The sequence below is a fragment of the Actinia tenebrosa genome, unplaced genomic scaffold, assembly GCF_029948245.1.
Source record: "Actinia tenebrosa isolate PJP-AT-01 unplaced genomic scaffold, QUT_ActTen_1.0 PGA_scaffold16__25_contigs__length_10494907, whole genome shotgun sequence".
Taxonomy (NCBI): Eukaryota; Metazoa; Cnidaria; class Anthozoa; order Actiniaria; family Actiniidae; genus Actinia; species Actinia tenebrosa.
The window spans coordinates 4,901,622-4,923,454 of NW_028292576.1; the positions used below are offsets into that span (position 1 = coordinate 4,901,622).

The 21,833-nt window shown below is 44.9% G+C and overlaps 1 protein-coding gene and 1 pseudogene across 1 annotated transcript; both read left to right on the plus strand.

Moving 5' to 3' along the window:
- The first annotated feature begins 297 nt into the window (after window positions 1–297).
- Window positions 298–1,616, plus strand: LOC116302835 (fucolectin-5-like). The gene is made up of 3 exons (XM_089031042.1): window positions 298–319; window positions 681–923; window positions 1,357–1,616. Exons 1-3 carry the CDS (start codon window positions 298–300, stop codon window positions 1,614–1,616), a joined length of 525 nt encoding a protein of 174 aa, XP_088887168.1.
- Window positions 1,617–1,943: 327 nt separating this feature from the next.
- LOC148910633 (uncharacterized) lies at window positions 1,944–21,277 on the plus strand (annotated as a pseudogene).
- Window positions 21,278–21,833: the final 556 nt, after the last annotated feature.

Below are 21,833 nucleotides of genomic sequence, written 5' to 3' on the forward strand. Positions count from 1 at the left end.
TCGTATTTTCAAAGTTAACACACCAGTTTCGAGTTCCAAATTACGCAGTCTTCCTTGATTACAGACTCATTTACACAGGGTTAGTCTCGTATCAGTACTATCTAAATATTCACAAATACCAAAGGTAATGTAAGGAATTCACAAATTCAACAATACAAACACTTTGAAACTCGACGGACCTTCACTCGAATACGTGAATATTCTACACAAAATCGAGGCTAACCCTGTGTAAATGAGTCTGTAATCAAGGAACACAGCGGTAATTTGGAATTCGAAACGGGTCTACTAGTCTCCTAAATGACAAGTCGAATAAAGAGTGGTACTCCAGGCGATACCGGAGCTATTTCAACCAGTTTTAAAAAATACTGCGTTCACTGCAGTCTGACTAGGGGAAATCTATCGACTTGTCAAAATCTCTCATGTGCGACAACCAAAACATTCTCATGACGAGTAATACAGGTGCAAAACAATTAAAGAGCGCATGTAAAAATGTATATTATAAATGTATAACTATATAATTGTGCAACTCGGCTCGGGGTCAGATCACGAAATCCTGCAATAATTAGCAGACCGTCTCAACGAGAGTTAAATTTAGTCTGTACGCATGCTACCATAACCCCAACTCTAACCCTAACAGTAACAATAACCATAACCTTAACTATGTTATAATTAATTTCCAGGAAATCTTGCCCTACAGCAGCCATCCGAGTTATCATCTGTTTACTCGAACACAAGATTCCCTATATATGCCGTTGATGGCTCTCCTAACGGCGAACCTTCTGCAACTCTTTGCGCTATCTCTGTCCAAAATAATCCATACTGGATTGTTGATTTGGGAAAAACTTTTATCATTGACGAAGTGTTCATTATTGGACGATCTGACTGTTGCTTTACAAGAATGTTTGGCAGTGAAATTAGAGTTGGTAAGAAAGCACAAAAAAAATGTTTAGCTATTCATAATTTATACGTTGTGTTTGGGGGGGGGGGGGGGGGGGGGGGGGGAGGGCTAAGTGGATATTGAAGGAAGCCACCAATTTGTTTAGTCAAAATTTAGGGGGCGATCAAAAAATGGGGGCCAGCTTTATATTCTACAATTCTGAGGGGGCACAAATAAATATTACTTTTGTAAAGGGTGCTATCAAAACGATGTTACTTTAAAACTCAGAATCGACAAAGACCCCAACACCAACACAACCCATGAATTTTTAAGGGTCCCCTTTTAATGATGACGCCCCTAAACTACCTAACTCTCTGACTGACTTAATGAATAAATACCGTGAAATATCCTCCATAGAACTTTTACTGTACTTCATGTATTATCGACATATGGAGCTCATCCCATCAATCTCATTTCAGGTGACCAGTTTGGAGAAGGTAGTGCTTCAAATCCTAAATGCACAGACATTCCATCCTTTTCCGGTCAGTTAATGTCAGCGTTTAAATGTTCACCTGGTTTAAGAGGAAGGTATGTCAGTATTCACCTACCAGGGGCCAACAAGGAATTAACTTTATGTGAAGTAATGGTCAACCGCAATCCTACCGGTAAGCAAAGCCCCCTCTTATTAACAATTAGGCTACGAGGTCGAGTTTTCTATGAGTCAACAGATAGTGGATGAGGCGCGTAGCGCCGATTCGACTATTTGATTCATAGAAAAGGAGAACGAGTAGTCTAATTGTTTTAGCATAAACCTACTAGCTAATATTATAGTACTGAAAACAAAGAATGACTACACTGGAAACTTTACTGTACAAAGCGACGGTCAATCGGCGGCAATGTTTTCATTCATCTTTGCGAACTCGACTCGAAGTCTTGAAGTATTCTCGGTTTTCACTCACGTGACCAAATCCTTGACAACCGTTGCTATCCGCCATAGTGGTGTACCAACAAACACTTGAAGTGCTCGTAGTATGAAGTAAAATTAATAATAATAATAATAGTTAAGATGGTTCTGTGCTTATTTGTGGATTGCCACTTAAGAAGTGGTCGAGATAAAGATGTTTCCTTATTCAGAGTGCCAGTAATTGATAGAAATCACGGTGAAGAGGCAGAAGAGCTTTCAATAAAGCGTCAAACGAAGTGGATCGCGGCTATAAGCAGAGATGACTTGACGAAACAAATCCTTAAAAACGACCGTGTTTGTAGCCGTCATTTTATCTCCGGACGTCCAGCAAAACCGTGGGATAAATATAATGCTGATTGGGTGCCTACCCTCAACCTTGGGCACACGAAAACTAACAACAAAGACAAGGGGAAAGTAGTCCAGGAACGAGCAGAGAGAGCCAAAGCTATAAGAAAGAAGAAGCTTGAAGACGCGAGCAGCAGTAAGGGGGGCTCGCGGTCAATGTCAAAGATTTACGGGTTTTACAGGCGGTTTAAGGAAGGCGCCGGCAGCGGGAAATACCCACGCGACAAGTCCTTACTGCTGCTACCGCAAACGGAGGTTAAAATATTTTGTTGGATATACGATGCACGAATGTAAAGAGTTTGTGAATGATTTCTGTATAATTTGCCTAAGATCCAAAGTTAACATACCCAAGCCCAAGGGTTTCTGGTGTTGTGGTAAGAAAATGCAAATAGAAGACGACACGTCAGCGCAGTGTTACGAGTGTGGTAAGAATATTCGTAATGCCGTACCAAATGCTACCAGAGAGCAATATTACGCCAACGGAGGTCGTAAGAAAACCCCATAGAAAAGAATAAAATACTTCCGAGACTGGATGAGTCATATCCAAGGTTATCGACCGGTATATTTAAACAACGAAGTAAGGAAGAAAATCACAGACCACTTAGAAGAGCCAACCCCGCAAAGTCTACGGAAAACGCTGAAAAAATTAAAACTAGGGAAATATTACAAAGCTATTCCCTATCTTTTGTCTGAAATTACCGGTAAGTCTATTCCCGAGGTTTCTGATATAACAAAAGCCGAGTGGATGTTTTGTCGGCTGGATAAGGATATTCCTTATTATCCTGACGTAATTTACGAATTATTTTACAAAATAGACCCCAACCACCCCCTGTTAGGATGGATTCCGAGAAAATAAAAATGCAAAACTGGCGTTTATTTTGCCAGAAACCCCACTGGGGAACGCATGGCGCAGAACACCAAGCTATCCCCAGTGGGGTTTTTTGCATTTTGGGCTTACGGGGCTTATTTCATCCCGCGCCAGAGGCCCTCTAGTACATATACATATATCTTTCTTACGACCCACCAGAGGGTGAACTCCGGACAGCGTCCCGAGACACCCCCTGACTTTTCCAATCGCGAAACCCCCCATCGCGGGGTTGAATCGCACTTTCTACCCCTCCCCCCACGGTTGCTGTGAGTGAGGGAGGCTTTTTTTTCACTCACAGCAACCGGTCCAAATGCGTCTACAGCGAGGCTCGAACTCGGGACTTTAGGCCTCCCCAGCTCCAAAGTCCACGATCACAAGCGAACGCCAGACACATCTGGACGCTTATGTATGTGAAAATTATTATATTTAATTTGCATATGAACCAGACAGCCGGCGTTCGATATGTAAATAGAATCCTGTCACGATATTTACTGAGCAAGCTTTCTTTGAAGCTCTTCTTTTGCCTCCTGGTAGATCTTTTTGCGAGATTCCTCGGAAAGATCTTTTACGACTGTTTTTTTATTCCTTATGTGCGACTTTAATTTCTCGTATTTGTCTTCTTCGGCCAGAATAAGCGAAAATTCTACATCATCTATTTTGCGGTCACGCAAAGCCTTTGAGACAAGATCGGTAATTGTATTTACTTTAGCCCTTGACAGAGCTATTGTCGTGTCATGCTTGGATATTTTGCTTGACAACTGTTTCATAATGCCCGTAGCAACAGCCGAAATAATACCACAGGCTGCCCCAACGCCGGCCAAAGGAACTCCAACAATTATTCCCGGCCCAGTAAGAGAAGCAGCAACGCCGGAGCCCGTTAACACAACGGATATGGACCCTGAGGTTATCGCAATCTTATGTAGCGTACTCCGGGCTCTGACGTATTTCTTCCTAACTTTTTCGTAGTGTTTTGCTTGTCCTTCCAAGTAAGCCAGGATTAAATTTGCTTTGTTGAGCCTGAAATTCTCCGCGTTTAGTTCGTTAGGTGTAGTATAGGGAACATCTGGGTACAACTGAGGTGCTGATGGTATAACATCCATTATATATACTAATGTACGACGCTTTTGGGAATGATATCGAGGAGCAGCCACATCATGACAACCGGGATTATGCCAACTGGAGGGCCTTTAGGAAGATGTTTCCGCATGCAGACCCCAGTAAGTTCGAAAGAAGACCCGATGGGATTTACTTCAACGGCGAAAGAATGTACAGTAATGCGGACTGGAAGGCACCAAAGCCCGTTCGTAAAGAAAGGCCACCAAAACCCGAGCATAAAGAAGTACCACCCAATTTTCCAAGGAATCTATTAATGGCCAAGGAAGATTACCCATTTTACGACGCCCAAGGTGGTATAAATGACTTCGATAAATTGGTAACGCATTTGAAGATTCCAGTGGGTCAGCAATCATTTGACGTAGTAGTAAGGGATATCTTTAAAGAGACGATGTTGAAGCATACGTCGGGTAAAGAGGCCAGGGAATGGTTAGCAGGACCCAACATGCGGTATTGGCCGCAGCAGTTAAACTTTGCTATTTGGGCTGCCACTAAAGGTTGTGGTGTTGCCGCGGACATGTTTCATATTTCATTTATGCGGTTTCACGTCGCCTTTACGGTGAGGAGGTTGTTGAAGGAGCGTAACGTACCCCTACCAGGAGATGAGGTGTTTAATTCGATGAATAACCGCTACGACTCCGCTGCCCTAGAAAGGTTAATTAACGAGTTTAAGCCACAGCAAAGAGACTTTCGTTATAAGGAGGGTAAGACGCATGGGTTGGGCATTGTTTACGTTTGGGGTATTAATGCTGCGCGTCCGGCAGACATGGATCACCAAGAATACCCCGGGAAGGAATTAGAGTTTTACGATATGTGCGGTCGCAAGGATAATAACACGCTAATTGATAGGATTCAAATGATTTTTCCTAGCACTTGGGATCCGTTTGTGTTAATGAAAGGAAAAGGTTTAAGGAATTTCGCTAGGATTAACCGCAGCAGAGAGGCATTCGTGTACTGCATCCTGGGAGCGCAGGTAAATACCCGCAGCCCCATTGTTGGATCCCAAGGCGCTTCACAGGAAACGCAACAGGAATTCCTAACCCTGTTTGAGTCCGCAATAATAGCGAACGACATATCCAAGTCGGTGCAGAGATATCAATTAGCGGTGCAGCAATCTAAAGTGCGGCTGGATTACGCTTTGTCGCCTGGTTGTTGGTTAATGCCAAGTAATTTGGTCATCAACGCCAATTCCGTTGTGGGTTGCAATAACAAGCTGCAGAGAGCTACTAATGATATGAAGTTTGGGGTGAATGACGTGAACTCTGACATGACCAAGGGCATTCCTCACTTCGTAGAGAAACCAAAAAAGGAACACGCAGAAAAACCCGAACCAAAGAAGAAGCCTCAAAAGAAGGTTATGCCAACCATACCCGAGGAATATGACCATAACCTACTAAAAACCGGCCTAGCAGCTGCAAGCATTGGTCTGAGCTATTATATATGGCGATGAACAACCCCTACGTAGCTGGAGTAGATTGTGTCTATACGACTTACACAGACGAGAAAAAATACAACCAGGCATCTTGGGTTGATGTCACGGGCATGTCCGTGAATTTGAATTACGCAGGAAAGAAGTTAATCCTTTGTAGTATTTGCATTGGCACGAGCAGCCATGCCAACGTCGGCTTTAGGTTCCTGGATGAGAATGGCGTACTGCAGCCTATGAGAAATAAGACAAACAACAGGGAGCCTGCGCATTTCTCCGTAGAGCCCAACCCAGCCAGCGCCGAAAATCTATCAGTTTGGACTTTCCACATGGTCGCCGATTGCCATGGGAAGGTAAAGCTGCAAATGAGAGTAGATGCCACCGGGAGCGTTTGCATAAATAGTATAGAAAATCAAAGGGATACTATCTACAATCACAAGACCATTAGCACTCTTACGGTAATGAGTCTATAGAAGGGAATTTATTCCCTGAAATATATGAACCCACACGCGAAGGAAGATTGGTTTCTTCATTATTTGGAGGAGAAGGAATACTTAGAACAGCATTGGTATGACACCGGGCTGTGGGTGAAGGTTGGGGGCTTGGGATTAATCGTGTGTACTATTACCATTAACACGGGGTATTCGTGCAATGCTGGGTTTAGGATCGTTGATGAGAATAACCATCCATTACTGCCTTACAGAAAAAAAGATAACAATAGGAACCCAGTCCATTTCTCGTCGGAGCCCCCACCGCAAAGCTCAGAGGACATAACGTCAACAACTTTTCATATGATAGCTAATTGCCAGTATGCGAAGCTTCAGGTTCTTCCCAATGACGTTGCCTACCTTCGAATAAATGGCCTTGGTCCTAGTTCCCCTAATGCTGCCTGGTGCCATAAACCCATTTCTACTATGACTGCCCTACCCCTAGTGCCAAATTATCAAGGCGGTGCGAATACTATCTTTACTTATCCCCAGTCGAGGACGCCTCGGATGCCTGACGACGATAAGCCACCAGTAATACACAAGGATAAGATTAAGCCTTCATCTTCTTCAGGAGTACCACTCCAATAGCGACAACCAAGATCCAAATGTTGTTACCCACGAACTTCAACAGTTCACCGCCGGCCCTAAGTGCCAAGGAAACAACCGAACCCAGCAGCCCAGGAAGACCGGCTGCCATCTTTTTTCCCAAGTCCGTCAGCCCATTGCCTAATTTCTTTACGCCCGCGCCCGTAGCCTTAAGCGTGGACAAGATAACTCCTACTACGCTCGAAATAGCAACCGCAAATGCCAGCGGAATACCATACTTCACCAGAGCTCTTTTTACCTTTTCCTTGGTGGTAAGCCCCAGCTCCTTTTCCAGCTTTTCCTTTTCCGCCCGTAATTCCGCAAGGCGTACCTCTAGATCTTCTGTTTCCCTTTGGGCTGCCTCCCTTTCTTCTTCAGTACGAGTTTGGTCCTCAATTACTTCCTACTGCCGCTCTATTTGCCCCTCCAGGTCTTCAATAGCCTGATCTCTTTGCCGGATTTGTTCCTCCTTAGTATTGATTTCAGCCATTAACCGCCGCCTTTCCACCAAAGAGCCAGCTATGGTAGTTTGTAGGTCCTTAGCGTCGTCTCTTGTTAAGTCCAACTCCTGCAGGGCAAGGTTAAGAGCCCTTTGGGCTTGGTTTCTTTCGCGACGAAGTTTGGTTCTTTGGTCTACCAGCTCACTTATTTCTTGGTTTTTGTATTCGACTTCTCTCCTATGTGCGTCGGCGAGCCGCTGGTTTTGCTTCATATATTCTTCCTCCCTTTCTTCCAGCGTTTCCCGCAGCGCTTCCGTTGAGGTGCCAGAGCTTTGAGCTTCTTCTAAGTCCCTTTGTGCTTTATCCCTATCGCGCAGGGCCTGATCCAACTGGTTTCTCATTTCTTTCATTCTTTCATCTTGATGGGCGGACTTCTTCTCAGCATCAGCGAGTAGTTGACCTTGCTTTGCGTGTTCTGCGTCTTTTTCTTCTAACTCCCTTTGCAGCTCCTCGGCACGCTTTTCAATTTCAACCCTTTCGGTTAGGGCTCTCAACCTTTCTAGCATGCTTCTAGTAGCCTGCTGAAAGCCTTTTAATCTTAAGACGTCGCCCCTAACGTCACCATTCTCATCAAAGAGGGGTTGCGGTTTCGTCCAGCGGTCTTTGTCGGGAAATCTCAGGTCTTGGACGCTTATTAGGACTTTGTTTCCGCGTTCTGTGAGCCTTACCTCGTCAGCATCAAGGTGGGTGTAGCGCAGCTCTAGCTCCTGCTTTGCCCACTCTACGGTTTCCCGCGCGGCTGCTTCCGGCTGGTCCACGTTTTGAAGCTCTAAGTATTCGGGGATGGGTTTGCTGGGGTTTTTCGACTGCCACATGCGCCTTAGAGCGTTCTTAGCACTTTCCCATCTACCACCATATTTATTGTGTAAGGCTGCGTCGTAAACTAGGGGGTCGGTTTCCGCGCCTTGAGTACATGCGTCGTATTCTTCGTCGTTTATGTCGACTTGACCTTCTTCGGTAAGGGGATCAAAATCCGTTTCTTCTACTTCCATTATATATGATAAGCTCAAAGTTAAATCCCAACGTATTACCTAAGCAGGTTGGCGGACTGAAAGCAGAACGCACCTTTCACCGGGTTACATTCACACCTTCTAGCGCTAAGCCGGGGGAGACGCTGTACGTAGGCCTGCCCCGCCTAACGGATAACCTAGTCTTAGTTCCTGGCACCTTGGCGTTAAGGTTCGACCTAGCGGTGCAGTCAAGCCCCACAGACGAAAGGATTATCGTTAACAACGTGAGTCGCAACATTGTTTCTAAGATGCGTGTAAAGTTCGCCGGGGAATCCTTGCTGGACTTAAATAGGTACGATCTGTATACCACGTACAAAGACTTATGGTTAACAGCATTTGACCGCGTGCAAAGGATAGAACAAGGAATTGGTAGTGTCATTCTACGTAAGGTCCGCACACCTACGAAAACGCAACCTACTGACGGCAGCGGAGAAACCGCAGTAGCAGACGCAAAGCGAATAAAGACCGCCTATGGTAGCAAGTATGTCATACCGTTGGACTTTGAAGTGATTACGAATCACGGTGTGTATTACCCAAGACAGTTATCCGAGCTACAGTTTGAAGTAACTTTAGCAGATGCTAATAACATCATTGGTGGGCTAAGCACTGCACTTACCACAACAACCCCATACTCTATTACCAACTTAGAGCTACAGTACGAAACGGTATACAGCGAAGAGCTGGCCCGTAGCGCCGGTATGGAATATAGTGCCGGAAAGGCATTCCTTTACGACCACGTAGTAATGTACAAGACGTTTAGCTTCTTGGATAAGACGGATGAGGTTATCAACCAAAGTATTAACCTCCCCCGAAGACGTCTCACGGGGCTGATGTTGGTGTTTGCCAAACCCTACGAGGCCGGCAAGCGCGACAGCGAGGCCTTTCATAACCCCAACATTACTAACGTCGGCGTGAATATCAACGGCGTTCCAAACAAGGTTTACTCCCAGGGGATAAAGCCCGCAGACGTGTACAGAGAGGCCATGCGCAAGTTTGGCGACCAAATTAGCCCTGAGGAATTCTTTAAGGACAAATATGCGTTATGGATTGACATGCGCACCATTAACGACGAAGACCTGCATGGTCAGGGTTTACGTCTAGTAAATACGCAGGATGGCATAACATTGGAGATCAAGCGCACCAAGAACGGCAGTGCCGGCGACGGCGACAAGATAAACTGCTACGTCTTTGTCGTGTCTGACGCGCAACTGAGCGTGGAAATGAATCAGCTAAAGAGCGTCGCCTACTAGTTTCGTGAACGAAGTGAACGAAAAATTAAAATATTCCTTACGTATAATATGCTTCGCGTATTTCAAAACAACGAAACCAAACTGCAATGCATAGTGCAAGGCGACAAACTGTACTTTAAAGCAAAGGAGGTGGCTTTGGCGTTGGGCTATGAGCGCCCTAGAGATGCAATTAGAGCACACGTATCTGAGAAATACCAGAAAAGATGGGTCGATCTACAAGGGGCTTCAAATCGCCGCTCCCCTACTACGCAACCACATTCCGTGTTTATATCCGAACCTGGTTTGTACGAACTGATATTTAGCTCTAAGCTACCCAAAGCTGTGGAGTTTCGTGATTGGGTCTTTGAGGAAGTCCTACCCGCGCTGCGTAAGGACGGTCGATATGCAATAGAAAAGCGGTTTGACGGCCCAAACAAGTTGGTATTCAAAATAGAAAATGAATTCGACCTGCATAAAAAGGTAGTAGACTACATCCGCAGGTTTTACCCCCAAATGCTCGTGACCCCTGGTCTAGGTGAACTGCAGGATTCGGACGGCAAACGCATAAAGTGCTGGCAGAAAGGATATCAACGGGGGCAACCCGACCTTCTTATCTTGAATGCACACGTGCGATACCGTGGATTCTGTATAGAGCTGAAGACTCCAAAAGGCAACGGGGTATTATCTGAGGATCAACGCCGCCTCTTACAGAGGTATGAAGAAAACGGTTATAAGGTAATGATTAGCAGCAACTACGATGTCATTTGCAGGGAGATCACGGAGTATGCACAAGGAATTCGCCTGCCATGTAGGTGGTGCTGCAAGCGCTTTAAAAGCGCGCAGACTCTGGCAACGCATTTGAGAATATTCCATAGGTATAATGGATAAGGATAAATTTAACGAGTTAAAGTTCATACAAACGCACTGGCGCGATTTGACCGTAGGGGAAATCTACGAGATAAAGAATTACGTGGTCTTTGAAGACATCGACCGCCTGCGTTTGGTCTTAAAGAATAAAAAAAGAACATACACCCTTTGGGCGCCCGACAGGATAAGGTACGCCATCGAAGGGCAGGACGTTACCCATGTTATGAGTCATGGTAAAAAGGATGGCAGGTGGGTATTTGACGTAGTCAAGTATGAGCCTGAGAGTCCTCTGCATAGCTAAGCTTCGTTCCTCAGCTTACTAGCGCGTCTGCTAAAGTCCGCTGCGCTTTAGGATCCGCGGAGCACCAATGCCCCACAAAGGATCCTTCGGGGAATACCTTGCCACAATGAAGGCAGGTGTATTTTTTCTCCTCACGAATTGCAGGGGTTTCAGGGATTATGCAGTCGCTTGGTAGTTCGCATGTAATACAGTCCATATGTTGAAAGGGCCATTAGGAATCCTCCAAAGAATGCGGCTGCGTAGGCTAGCATATACCTTTAAAAGGAGTCCTTATTTTTATTGTTGTTTTGTTAAATGTTGATCCCTAACAAACAACAAGAAAAATAAGAATGGGATTTGAGACTCTTTGCGCAAGTTGTACTTTGCTACGACATCTCTTGGGACACAAGAACCGCTCTTCTTTCAAAAGGGTTCCTATTCTTATTCATTATCCTGCAACCTCCTTTAAAAGGGGTCCTTATTTTTATTGTTGATTTGTTGAGGTATTGTTGATCCCTAACAAACAACAAGAAAAATAAGATCAGGATTTGAGACTCTTTGCACAAACCCTGCTTTACTATTAAAGGCCCCAAGAAATGCTATTGCGTATCATATATTTCAAAGAGTGTCTCAGAATGTTGACATTAAGGTTAAACCCTTGTTAAGACACCCCGGAAACTATTTCAAAGAGTGTCTCAGAATGTTGACGTTTAGGTTAAATCTTTGTTAAGACAGTTGAAGATATGTTCCTCTTCTCTAACACAACCACAACGATCGCACTCCTGCCTCCAATACTCCCTTTTAGTCCACGGAACGCCTTCGGCGCGTTCAAAAGAGGGGAAAGTACGGACTATCTTCTTATGGTAATCTATGCGATTCCTTAAGTAATCCTCTTTATGCGGGCAGCGACACATCAAATGCGCACATTGGTAGCAATCCACGCCTTCCAAGTCGTAAGCGCGGGAGAGAAATCGATAATTCACTTCATGCGTTCTCCGGTGCGTCTGTAAACGTTGACGACTACTAAGTATCTTATTACAGAAACTACACTGTCTGGTTCGATTACAGACGCCCCTTTTCAGATGCTGCTGCATTTCAAAGGGGTTGAGGAATTCCTTATTACAGTCCTTACAAAGCCCACAAATGCGTTTATCCTGATGTTGTTGCATCTTTTGAACGGTGCTGAATTCCTTACCGCAATCCTTACAAACCTTACTAATTGGCTTCTTCGTGCAAACTCCATGCCGAACATGGTATTGCAGTCTTTGTTTGGTGTTGAACACCTTTTTACACATCAAACAGTCCATATATACTTAACAGTATCTTAGCCTCCATTTAACATCCTTAACAAAGATTTAACCTTATTGTCAACATTCTAAGACACTTTTTAAATAGTTTCCACATATACTTAACAAAGATTTAACCTTATTGTCAACATTCTGAGACACTTTTTAAATAGTTTCCACATATACTTAACAAAGATTTAACCTTATTGTCAACATTCTGAGACACTTTTTAAATAGTTTCCACATATACTTAACAAAGGTTTAACCTTATTGTCAACATTCTACGGGGGATATCGCATGAAGTCCTTAACGGACTCCTTAGCCCACGTTGCCATCGTTATCAGCGCGCCAAACCGTTCTGCACGCTTCAGACCGCAAATTTCATCGTACAACTCCTGCACGCGCTCTTTCAGGCGGTCTATCTCCTCCCTTTGCATTTCTATGGTGTCTCTTTTATCTTTTGCGTCGGCGACAATTCTTTGCACTGCTTCCACTGGCTCCATCTATATATGAACCCAGATCACATGCCTTGTAACGCTCTGATAGTAGGACCCACCGGCTGCGGAAAGACCCAGTTCGTGGTAGAGCAGCTATTAGGACCCTTTAGATACCGCTTCGACTACATAGTGCTGCTTTGCCCCACCTACGTGAATAACCACACCTGGACGGGCATAGGAGTGAACGACGACGACTTCTTCGTAGATATCTTAGACCCTAACGAGTTATCCAGCCATCTTAAGTTCTGGCACAAACAATTCCCTAAAGATACGCAAACCTTGCTCATACTGGATGACATCGCCTGCGGGGACGACGTAAAAAGACGCACCTCCGAGCTCGTTAAGCTCGCTTTCAGCGGCAGACACGACAATATTAGCGTTTGGTTGCTCTCGCAGCAGCTTACCAGCGTCTCTAAGCCTTTTAGGGAAAACATAGGTTCACTTGTCGTATTTTATACGCCGAGCAAGTCTGACCTGGAAACCATCTTAAGCGACTACGGCGGTGAGAAATCCAAGGAACAGTTGCATGAATACATGCGGCATTTAAAGACGCACCAACATTCCAAGATGATCTTCTCTTTGAGGTTTCCGTATTCAATAAAGATATATGGACATTGAGCAGCTCTTAGATGAAGTCCCCACGCAGTTAGATGAAAGTAACCTCAAGGAACAACTTAACATCCTTGTGTCTTCTGGGAAGTGTAAAGAAATGATAGGCAAGGAACTTACCCATGAGCAGGTTAATAAGTTGTCAGAAGAGGAAGTTAAGAAGTTCCATAAGAGGTACGAGGCTGCCCTTGCAAGTAAGACCACGGACGCCGTAGCAGACTCCGCTATCCGACTTGCAACTAAATTGCTTGGACTTGCGCTGCCCATAGACGACGTGGAGCAACTACGGAAGGACATAAGCGAGGACTATGTTATCGCCCAAGAACTTAAGATAACCTGCGGGTGGTTGTCTTTGAAGTGCAGTAAGTTAATGGCAGTCGCCTCTGCGGCACTTCACGTAGCTCAGCACGTCGACTTGAAGGAACTTGCGGGCACCTTTGGTGCCTCTTGGAAGGACTTCAAGAAGGACAGAGAAGTCGAAAGGGTATTCGAGGCGGCACTTGCTGAGGTACATAGTCAAGTACCTGCAAGTGACTTATCAAGTATTTGCTTAGGCACCTCAAGTACTTAGTCAAGTCATTCGCGGGAATTACCCAGGTCGCCTCAAGTACCTAGTTAAGTCATCCTTAAGTACTTAGTCAAGTCGTCTTAAGTTACTTATCAAGTCCTTCAAGTCCTTAGATATAAATGAGTGAAGCTGAATCGAAGGCGGAGGAAACCCCTCAAGTAGAGGAACGACGAATCACCAAGGCTAAATCTCCAGGCAGAGTTGCTGCCGGTAAGAAGCTCGCAGAGATGAACAGGAAAAACAAAGCCAAAAAAGAAGAAAAGGTGGAGGAAAGAGAAGAGGAATCCTTTATTAATCCGGGCTACGTCATCGGCGCGTTAGGAGTCATCATAGCTGCAGGCAGCCTTTACTTACAATGGCGGGCAACGAAAAAGGTAGAACCACCAACATATCACGCGCCCGTGCACGCAGCTGTGGAACCGGCTGTTAGAAAAAGTAAGATCCCTGAAATGGAGTAACCTTCTCGCTTTGTAATATAATGTCAACCAAATTAATTGACGGCGTCCAAGAAGCTGCTATCACAACCTCCATCATCGCCGGTATTGGCTGGGTAGGTAAGAAAGTCCTAAAGGAGGACCTTACTGAGGACCCAAGTAAAAACCTGAGTAACTTTGCTAAGATGACCGCTGCCGTATGCGGGGCCATTATGCTAAGAAATTACCTACAGAAGGAAACGTACCTACCTACGGTGTGAAAATCCCTGTGATTTTCTAATATATAATGGCTAGCGTGGTCGTAGGTGGAGTTATTGCAGCTTTAGCATTCACTGGAGCTAATTATGGTGGTCAGTATTTGGATAGATTAGTTAGAGGCGACAAAAGCGGAGAATTAGCCGCTGAGAGGAAAAGGCATGATTTAGCGCTGGAGAAATATCAGCGAGACGTGGCAGCTTGGAATGAAAAAAGACAAGCTTACAGGGATTGGTTGGAAAAGAACTACCAAGACAAGATGCAGGCAGACAAGAACTTCGAAAATACAGACTACGCCTTTAAGCTCTATGCGCAAGCACACCCCGCGGCATCGACGGGGTTGAAAAGGCCTCAGTTCAAGAATTACTACCAGCCTTCTAAGAAACAAAAAGACAATGAATTGGTCTTTGTAGGAGTCGCAGGGCTGGCGGGAGGCGTAGCTTTGGCGTATCTAATATAATGATCGTCTTTTTGGAAAGCGACAAGAATGACTTTACCACTTATCTGAATCCCCCCATTAAAGCCCATAAGGTTCGGTTGGTTAGTTGCTCTTTGTACAATTCTTGGTATAATTTAGTCGATGCCTTGGTCACTGAGCATAAAGGCGGCGGCAATTATCAAGGCGTAATGCTGCCCGATGGACATTACACACCAATCACCCTTGCTAAGGAATTAGCAAAACACGGTTATACTCTCACCACGGGATTGCCGCACGAAATGACCCTCAAACATAATATGCCAAACTATTCAGTAACTTTTGGAAAGCTTGACCCATTGGGGTCATTATTATGTGCCTCAGGCAAGACAATTACCGACGCGGCCATACCCGTGAAATGGAAAGTCGCATCCTCTTACGAAGTCTATTGCGACTTGGTCCATAGTTACAACAATGGAGAAAAGTCTTCTCTTATGTCCAAGTTTCTGCCCAAAGGTAATCCATTTGACCCAGTAGAATACACTCCCATTTCTTTAAGCTATGACTTGTCTAATTTGGTAGAAAGCATAAACATCACCATTAAGGTGGACGGAGAGACGGTGGATTTCAAAGGACGCAAGATCAATCTCGTTTTGGAATTCATATAATGGGCCGCGTAGAGGACAAACTCAAGAGGATTTACTATGGGCCTGAAGGCTATTGGAAAGGAGCGTCAGCTATTAAGAAACTCGCGACCGCGGCCAGGGTATCAGAAGAAACGGCTAAGAACTGGCTAAGAAAACAAACTCTCTGGCAGGTTTATCTTCCCGTGCCTAAGTACATTCCCAGGCCCAGCTTTACCATAAATGCCCCCAATGAAGTTCATCAGGCGGACTTGCTTTTCTTACCGTACGACAAGGTAAGAAGAAAGACCTATAGATACGCGTTGACCGTAGTTGATATCGCAAGCAGATATAAGGACGCCGAACCCATAACCAGCAAGGATTCTGGGGAAGACGCAGAAGCCCTAAGTAGGATTTATAAGCGCGTCTTGAAATGGCCTAAGCTGCTGCAAGTGGATGCGGGGACGGAGTTCATGGGCGTGGTTACCAAGACCCTGAAAGACCACAGCACTAAGATTAGGAGAGCCGAAGCTGAGTACCACAGGGGTCAGAGCATCGTCGAAAGATTCAATAAGACCTTGGCCGAGCGTCTCTTTGGGTACCAGTATTGGAAAGAGATGGAAGATCCCTCCAAACGCAACAGGGAATGGACCCAGAGACTCCCCCAGGTCGTCGCGGCTTTGAACAACGAGGCGGCCAGGGCTACAGGAATGAAACCCAAGGATGCCATAAAAAAGAAACCCGTGGAACACAAGTCCTACGTCAGAAGTTCAAGGGCGGTCGGACTGAAGGAAAAAAAGCTACCCCCCAACATAGTGGTCAGATACCTCTATCAGCCGGGGGAACTCGAAGGTGGCAGTAAGAGAGCCACGGATCCTAACTGGTCTCTGGAAACGTATGAGATTTTGAAGTCCGCCACCAAGGAAGGGCAACCCGTGCTGTATTACCTAGATGGCCCAAGTCGTGGATTCGTCAAGGAAGAGCTGCTCATAGTCCCCAAAGACTCAGAGTAGTGCTAGCTGCCCTTCAAAGTAGCGCAGCTCCGCGCGCCCGATTGCACTCTAGGCATGTCAGTCTTACGTTGCCTCTGCAATGCCCGCGTTTGTTATTATACGATCCACGGAGAACTGCTGATCGTCATTTGGGTCAAACCTCCATAGTAGAGGTATGTTACATTTGGCACACCTTGCCCCTTTCTTATAGACGTCGTCCACGCATAGGTCGAACGTCATATCTTTTTCTTCGTCGTGCCGCTTGTAGCGAAGGAGTTTCTTAGGAATGTTCTCTTTGGCCACGTCTTCTGGGGTGCGGTCGTAACGCAGTTGCGGACCCCAGGCTCTTTTTAACTGTTTGGCATATTCTACGCGGCTTACGGCGGTGTAGATAAGGTTGCTCCAACACAGCCGCTGGTCTATGATCCATAAGGTTTCTTTTATGGTAAGCCCTTGCGCGCTGTGGACTGTCATGCAATAGCCCAAGCGCCAGTCTGGATGGGAGGTTATTTTTTCCACCTTTTCTATGGGTACCCAGGCGTTATCATGCGTTACCGCATTTTGCAGTTGGATGTCGGTACCAGGTACCCAGACGTCTCTTTTTTGCATGCGGGTGTCGTGGGGTTTGTAGCAAACCGGTACGGGATGCGTAGGAAAGCGCTCTCGGTGTATATTTAGCAAATCCTTTTGTATACGAGACTGTGCTGCGCGTTTGCTGCTCAGCACCAGGTCCTTTGGATGCCATGTGTAAAGGAAGTCCTCGTATTTCTTCGCTCGTACGCGTTTGCACAGCGCCTTGCATTGGTCGGCATCACTGAGGCCCCTCAATTCCGCTTTCAGGTTTCTTATTTGATCCTTGCTGCGGTAGTCGGCGTTAATTTCCTCCGCATGGTCTACGAAATCTTTTAGCCATTCGTGGGGCATCTCTCCGGCTATTGGAGGAGGCTGGCAGGGATCTCCGGCGAATATCACTTGACACTTTCCACGGAGGAATTCTACGAACTCCTGCAGGATTTCCAAAGGTACGGTGCAAATCTCATCCCAAAGTATTACCGGTGGTATGTCGTGGATAGCTTCCGGTACCCACTTTTGGCCATTCCAACGAAAGAAGCTGTGGTACGTTTGAGCGTCGTAACCCATTTCGCAGAGTTCTCTTTCCAAACGATGCGTTGGCGTTAGCACCTTTACGTTTGGGAATAACTGCATTACGCGCGTCGTCTTACCGCTGCCTCCCGTACCGTAAAGGTAAGAGAAGCCTTGGTAAGAGATTGGGTCCGCAACTGAAGGTAGAGGCTCTTTGGTAGGCGTTACGGTGCCCTGGGTGTGCTCGCCGTGATATTCTACGCGGCCTCTCCAAGCTTTGATCTCTTCGTCTTTGACGCGCCATTGGCCACTTTCCGCTAACTCGTCTTCTGTGTAGAATTCTTTCATCTTTTCTAAGACGTGCGGTTTCACGTACAAAGAATCCGTGGCTACACGCGGAATGTCTTCTTTGTCGAACCGCAGCAGCATCGCGAGAAGGTTAATGTGCGCGTAGGCTAACATGCTGGCACGCAGATGGTAATACTGCGGTCGATGGTCCTGGTAGTAACACAAAGCATTCCACTTACGTTCTTTTTGCTCGGCTTCTATGAAATAGTCCCACTTCTCCACGGACACCATGGTTCCTTGGTCATGGGCGCGCTTGATGAGGAAGCTTAGTTCGCCTTCGTCCGTTATCAAGCGACGCTGCATATGTTTTTCTCCCTCCTTAGCGCCCTGGGTGAATTTACCTATGACAATCCTCGCGGTGGGGTTATGCTCTGGTAACCATTTGGTAAAGGCGCTGTGACAAAGTATGGCTTCATGCGCTGTGTATTCGAGCAGCTTACGCTCTTCAAAGAACTTCAATAAGGGCACCGGTATCCATTCTTTCTCCTGCAGGTGCTTTCCGTACCACGCATAGATTATTGGATGCAGGCCCGACGCTAATTTCCAAGAGGTCAATCGTACAAACCCCGTTGCCGGGGAGTCGTAGTGACCATCTAGAGACACACGGAAGAATTGGGAGTCTGGATGTCCGTAACGGTCGTAATATTCCTTACAATCTCCTAGACCTTTAAAGCTTGCAGGGTACCAGTGTTTCATATCCAAAGACACGTATTGGTCTTCGTCGTATTCCATGTTCCACAGACCACCGTGACCGTGTTCTACACAGGCTTTGGCTATGTCTCCGAACTCTTTTGGGGTAGGTTTCCATCCATTTCTTTTCTTTGCGGCTAAGAAGTCCAAGCTGCGACTGCTAAGGACCTCGTCAGAGAAGTCTTCCCCTAAGGTCTCACAGGCGCTTTGAATGCGCTGTTGTTCAATTTCGGGTCGATACAAAGTGCCGTCTTGCGTCATAAACTGACTTCCTTCTGAATCCATCAACCAAATGGAATTCTCATGGATTAACTCTGCCAATGGAGAATTCTTATAGACCTTCGTTTCCTTCTTTCTTGGGAACCGCAGTTCGCGCCAGGCGTGCCCATTGTGCTGGTAGATGACTATAGACGCACCACGGCCCCCATATTTGTGTGTTCCGGAGTAAATAAAGCCGTCGGTGATATCTTTCACATGGATTCGCCTCTCCAGCGCCGTTTCTAACTTCTTGATGTTGTCTATCGACCCTCCGGTCCTATTAGTATCTTTTTCCCATTTCCTGATGGCTTCTCTTCTCTTTAAAGTCAGTTTACCGCCCCGAGAGGAGTCTTCAAAGAACTCTCTTACTAACTTCCCTACGCAATTACCGGGATGTCGCATCGGTTTCAACTTCTTAACGTCTGGCGTCTTTATCTTGTACGCACCGCAAATGACTACGGTAACAGGGTAAGCAACCTCGTAGAACAGCATGTCTATTCCTACCAATGCTCCCGGGCGTGTGTTTTCGTTTAAGACAAACAGGTCCTTCTTACCAGACGCCCTGATAGGATTGCGCCCCTTTTCTATCATCCACTCGCCGTCTAAATACTTTATGAACGTTAGCTCCAACCGGTAGTTACCTTCGGGTATTAAGTTAATTATTCTTTCAGCCCTTTCTTCTGTCATCGTCTCGTCCGTATCTCCCTCCATAAATGTTGTGAAGGCAAAGTCAGCATCCAGGCGATCCAACACCTGAGTTCGCAGTCGGCGCACAGTTTTATTTCGAATGCTTGTGATGGTGTCCATCTATATGTAAAGGATGTCTTAACCTCCGTTTGCGATATCTTTGATTCCCAACACAGCAGCAGTAAGGACTTGTCGCGCGGGTATTTCCCGCTGCCGGCGCCTTCCTTAAACCGCCTGTAAAACCCGTAAATCTTTGACATTGACCGCGAGTCCCCCTTACTGCTGCTACGCGAAAGGGACGATCGAAGAGAAAAGACTTCGGTTGAATGATGAAGGGACTCAAGTCTCTAATATCTCTTTTGCATCTTCGACAACAGAAGAAATTGATGTGTCGTTCGCGGAACAAAACATTGATGAAAGCGAAAAATCATCGCAGACTGAGGTCAAAAACTTTGCCGAGATGAGCACTCAGACCGAAGGGTTGGCACGTACGTCTAAGATTAAGTGTTATGATGCCTCTTCACAGACAGACGAGTTTGATTATTTATTTAAGTCAAACGAGAAAGTCACCGATTTTAACGAAGATTATTTTAGAAATAGCGATGATAAAGTACTATTTTATACTGGCCTTCCCTCTTATGAAATCCTGAACTTTGTGTTTGAACTCGTTTCACCGTTTGCCTCCCGTCGCTCCCAAACCCTTAGTCCTTTTCAATAATATGTAATGGTCTTGATAAAGTTAGGATTGGATGTACCATATCAAGACCTTGCTTATAGGTTCAACATCTCAGTGCCCACAGTATCTAGAACATTTCATTCTTGGTTGACAACTATGGACATACGATTATCTCCATTTATCCACTGGCCAGACCGTGAAAGCTTGATACGATCAATGCCACAATGTTTTAAGTTCAGCTTTGGAACTAAAACGACCGTAATAATTGACTGTTTCGAGATTTTTATCGAGAAACCTACAAATTTACTTGCTAGAGCACAAACATTTAGCTCCTACAAACATCACAACACCATCAAAGTCTTGATTGGAATAATTCCACAAGGCACAATTTCATTTGTTTCTGAGGCATGGGGTGGTAGAACCTCAGATAAGTTTTTGACAGAGAACTGTGGGATTTTAAGCAAGTTGGTTCCTGGTGACATGGTGATGGCTGATCGGGGCTTCACGATACATGAGAGTGTGGCATTCAGGAGGGCAAAATTGGTAATTCCAGCTTTCACCAAAGGCAAAGAGCAGCTTGACCCTGTTGATGTTGAAACCACAAGGGGAATTGCCAATGTTCGCATCCATGTGGAAAGAGTCATTGGTCTTTTGCGCAGCAAGTATACAATGTTACAGGGAACACTGCCAACTGATTTTTTAATGAGCAATCCTCATGGACCTACTGAAGATAGAATTCCAGCACTCGATCGAATCATAAAGGTTTGCTCTGCTCTGGTTAATTTATGTCCTGCTATAGTACCATTTGACTAGGCAATTTCAGTTATTTTCATGTGTAATGAAGCTAGTTGGGGTCACTCAGGCAGTGATGAGCAATCAGAATTTATTTTTTAAAAAAATGCATTCAATTTTTGTCATAGACTCCCTTCAATGATGAGCATCATGCTCTTGGAGTTAATCCTGACAAAAATATGTTTTAATTAAAAAAAAGATCCAAGCTTAAGGCACTTCCACAAACCTACATTCCACAATTATTGAGAATGCATTGTTTTCTTTTTACTCTTAAAAATTGTCCCCCTTTTAGTGCCTGCACTGCTGACAGAAACAATTCATAAAAATAACAAGACATAATTATTTGATATTACCCACAGTGGAGGGGGCTATGCTGTATTTATTGTAAATGGATTATTACAGGGACTTGCAGTTTTTAAATCAAAATTCAAATTAAATGGTTATGTACAGCCTCCATTTGTAGATTTCAGCAGAGTTTTCATTTCAGTTTCTCTCTACATGGTTTACTTACAAACTGCACTTTTTTCTACTTTCTCCTTCATTACTGTAGTTCTGATGTACTTCCTGACAGCATTTTCAGTCAAATGCTAATAAAATAGTTTCACTTTAAAAAATTTTAAATATGAAATATAGCAATTGTTTCATTGATTCTTGATGTGATATTAGCAATGCTGAGTTCTTCCTTCGATCTTGAATAAATTAATTTCAAGCTAAGTGTCCATCATCAGGAATACACTCAGTAATAAGAATGTTACATTGAACCATTCCACCATTGATGGTGGCTGACTAATAAGCTTATCACAGGTTGAAAAATGACTCGGCTGATTGCTAATAAAATTTTCATAAGATTTTACAGTTTCCAATTATTAATCACACCATTGCATAATAATTATCATTGAGTGAATAATAAATAATCTTATATCTCAACTAAAATAAACAATAACATGTTATTATATTTTAAGCATTTTTAGGTGATGACTTGATCACCCTTAGGGAGTGTTCATGATTTATCTAGAGGGGGTTTTATGAATTTTTTATTTTTCCCTTCAAAAGATGTCAATCAATCAA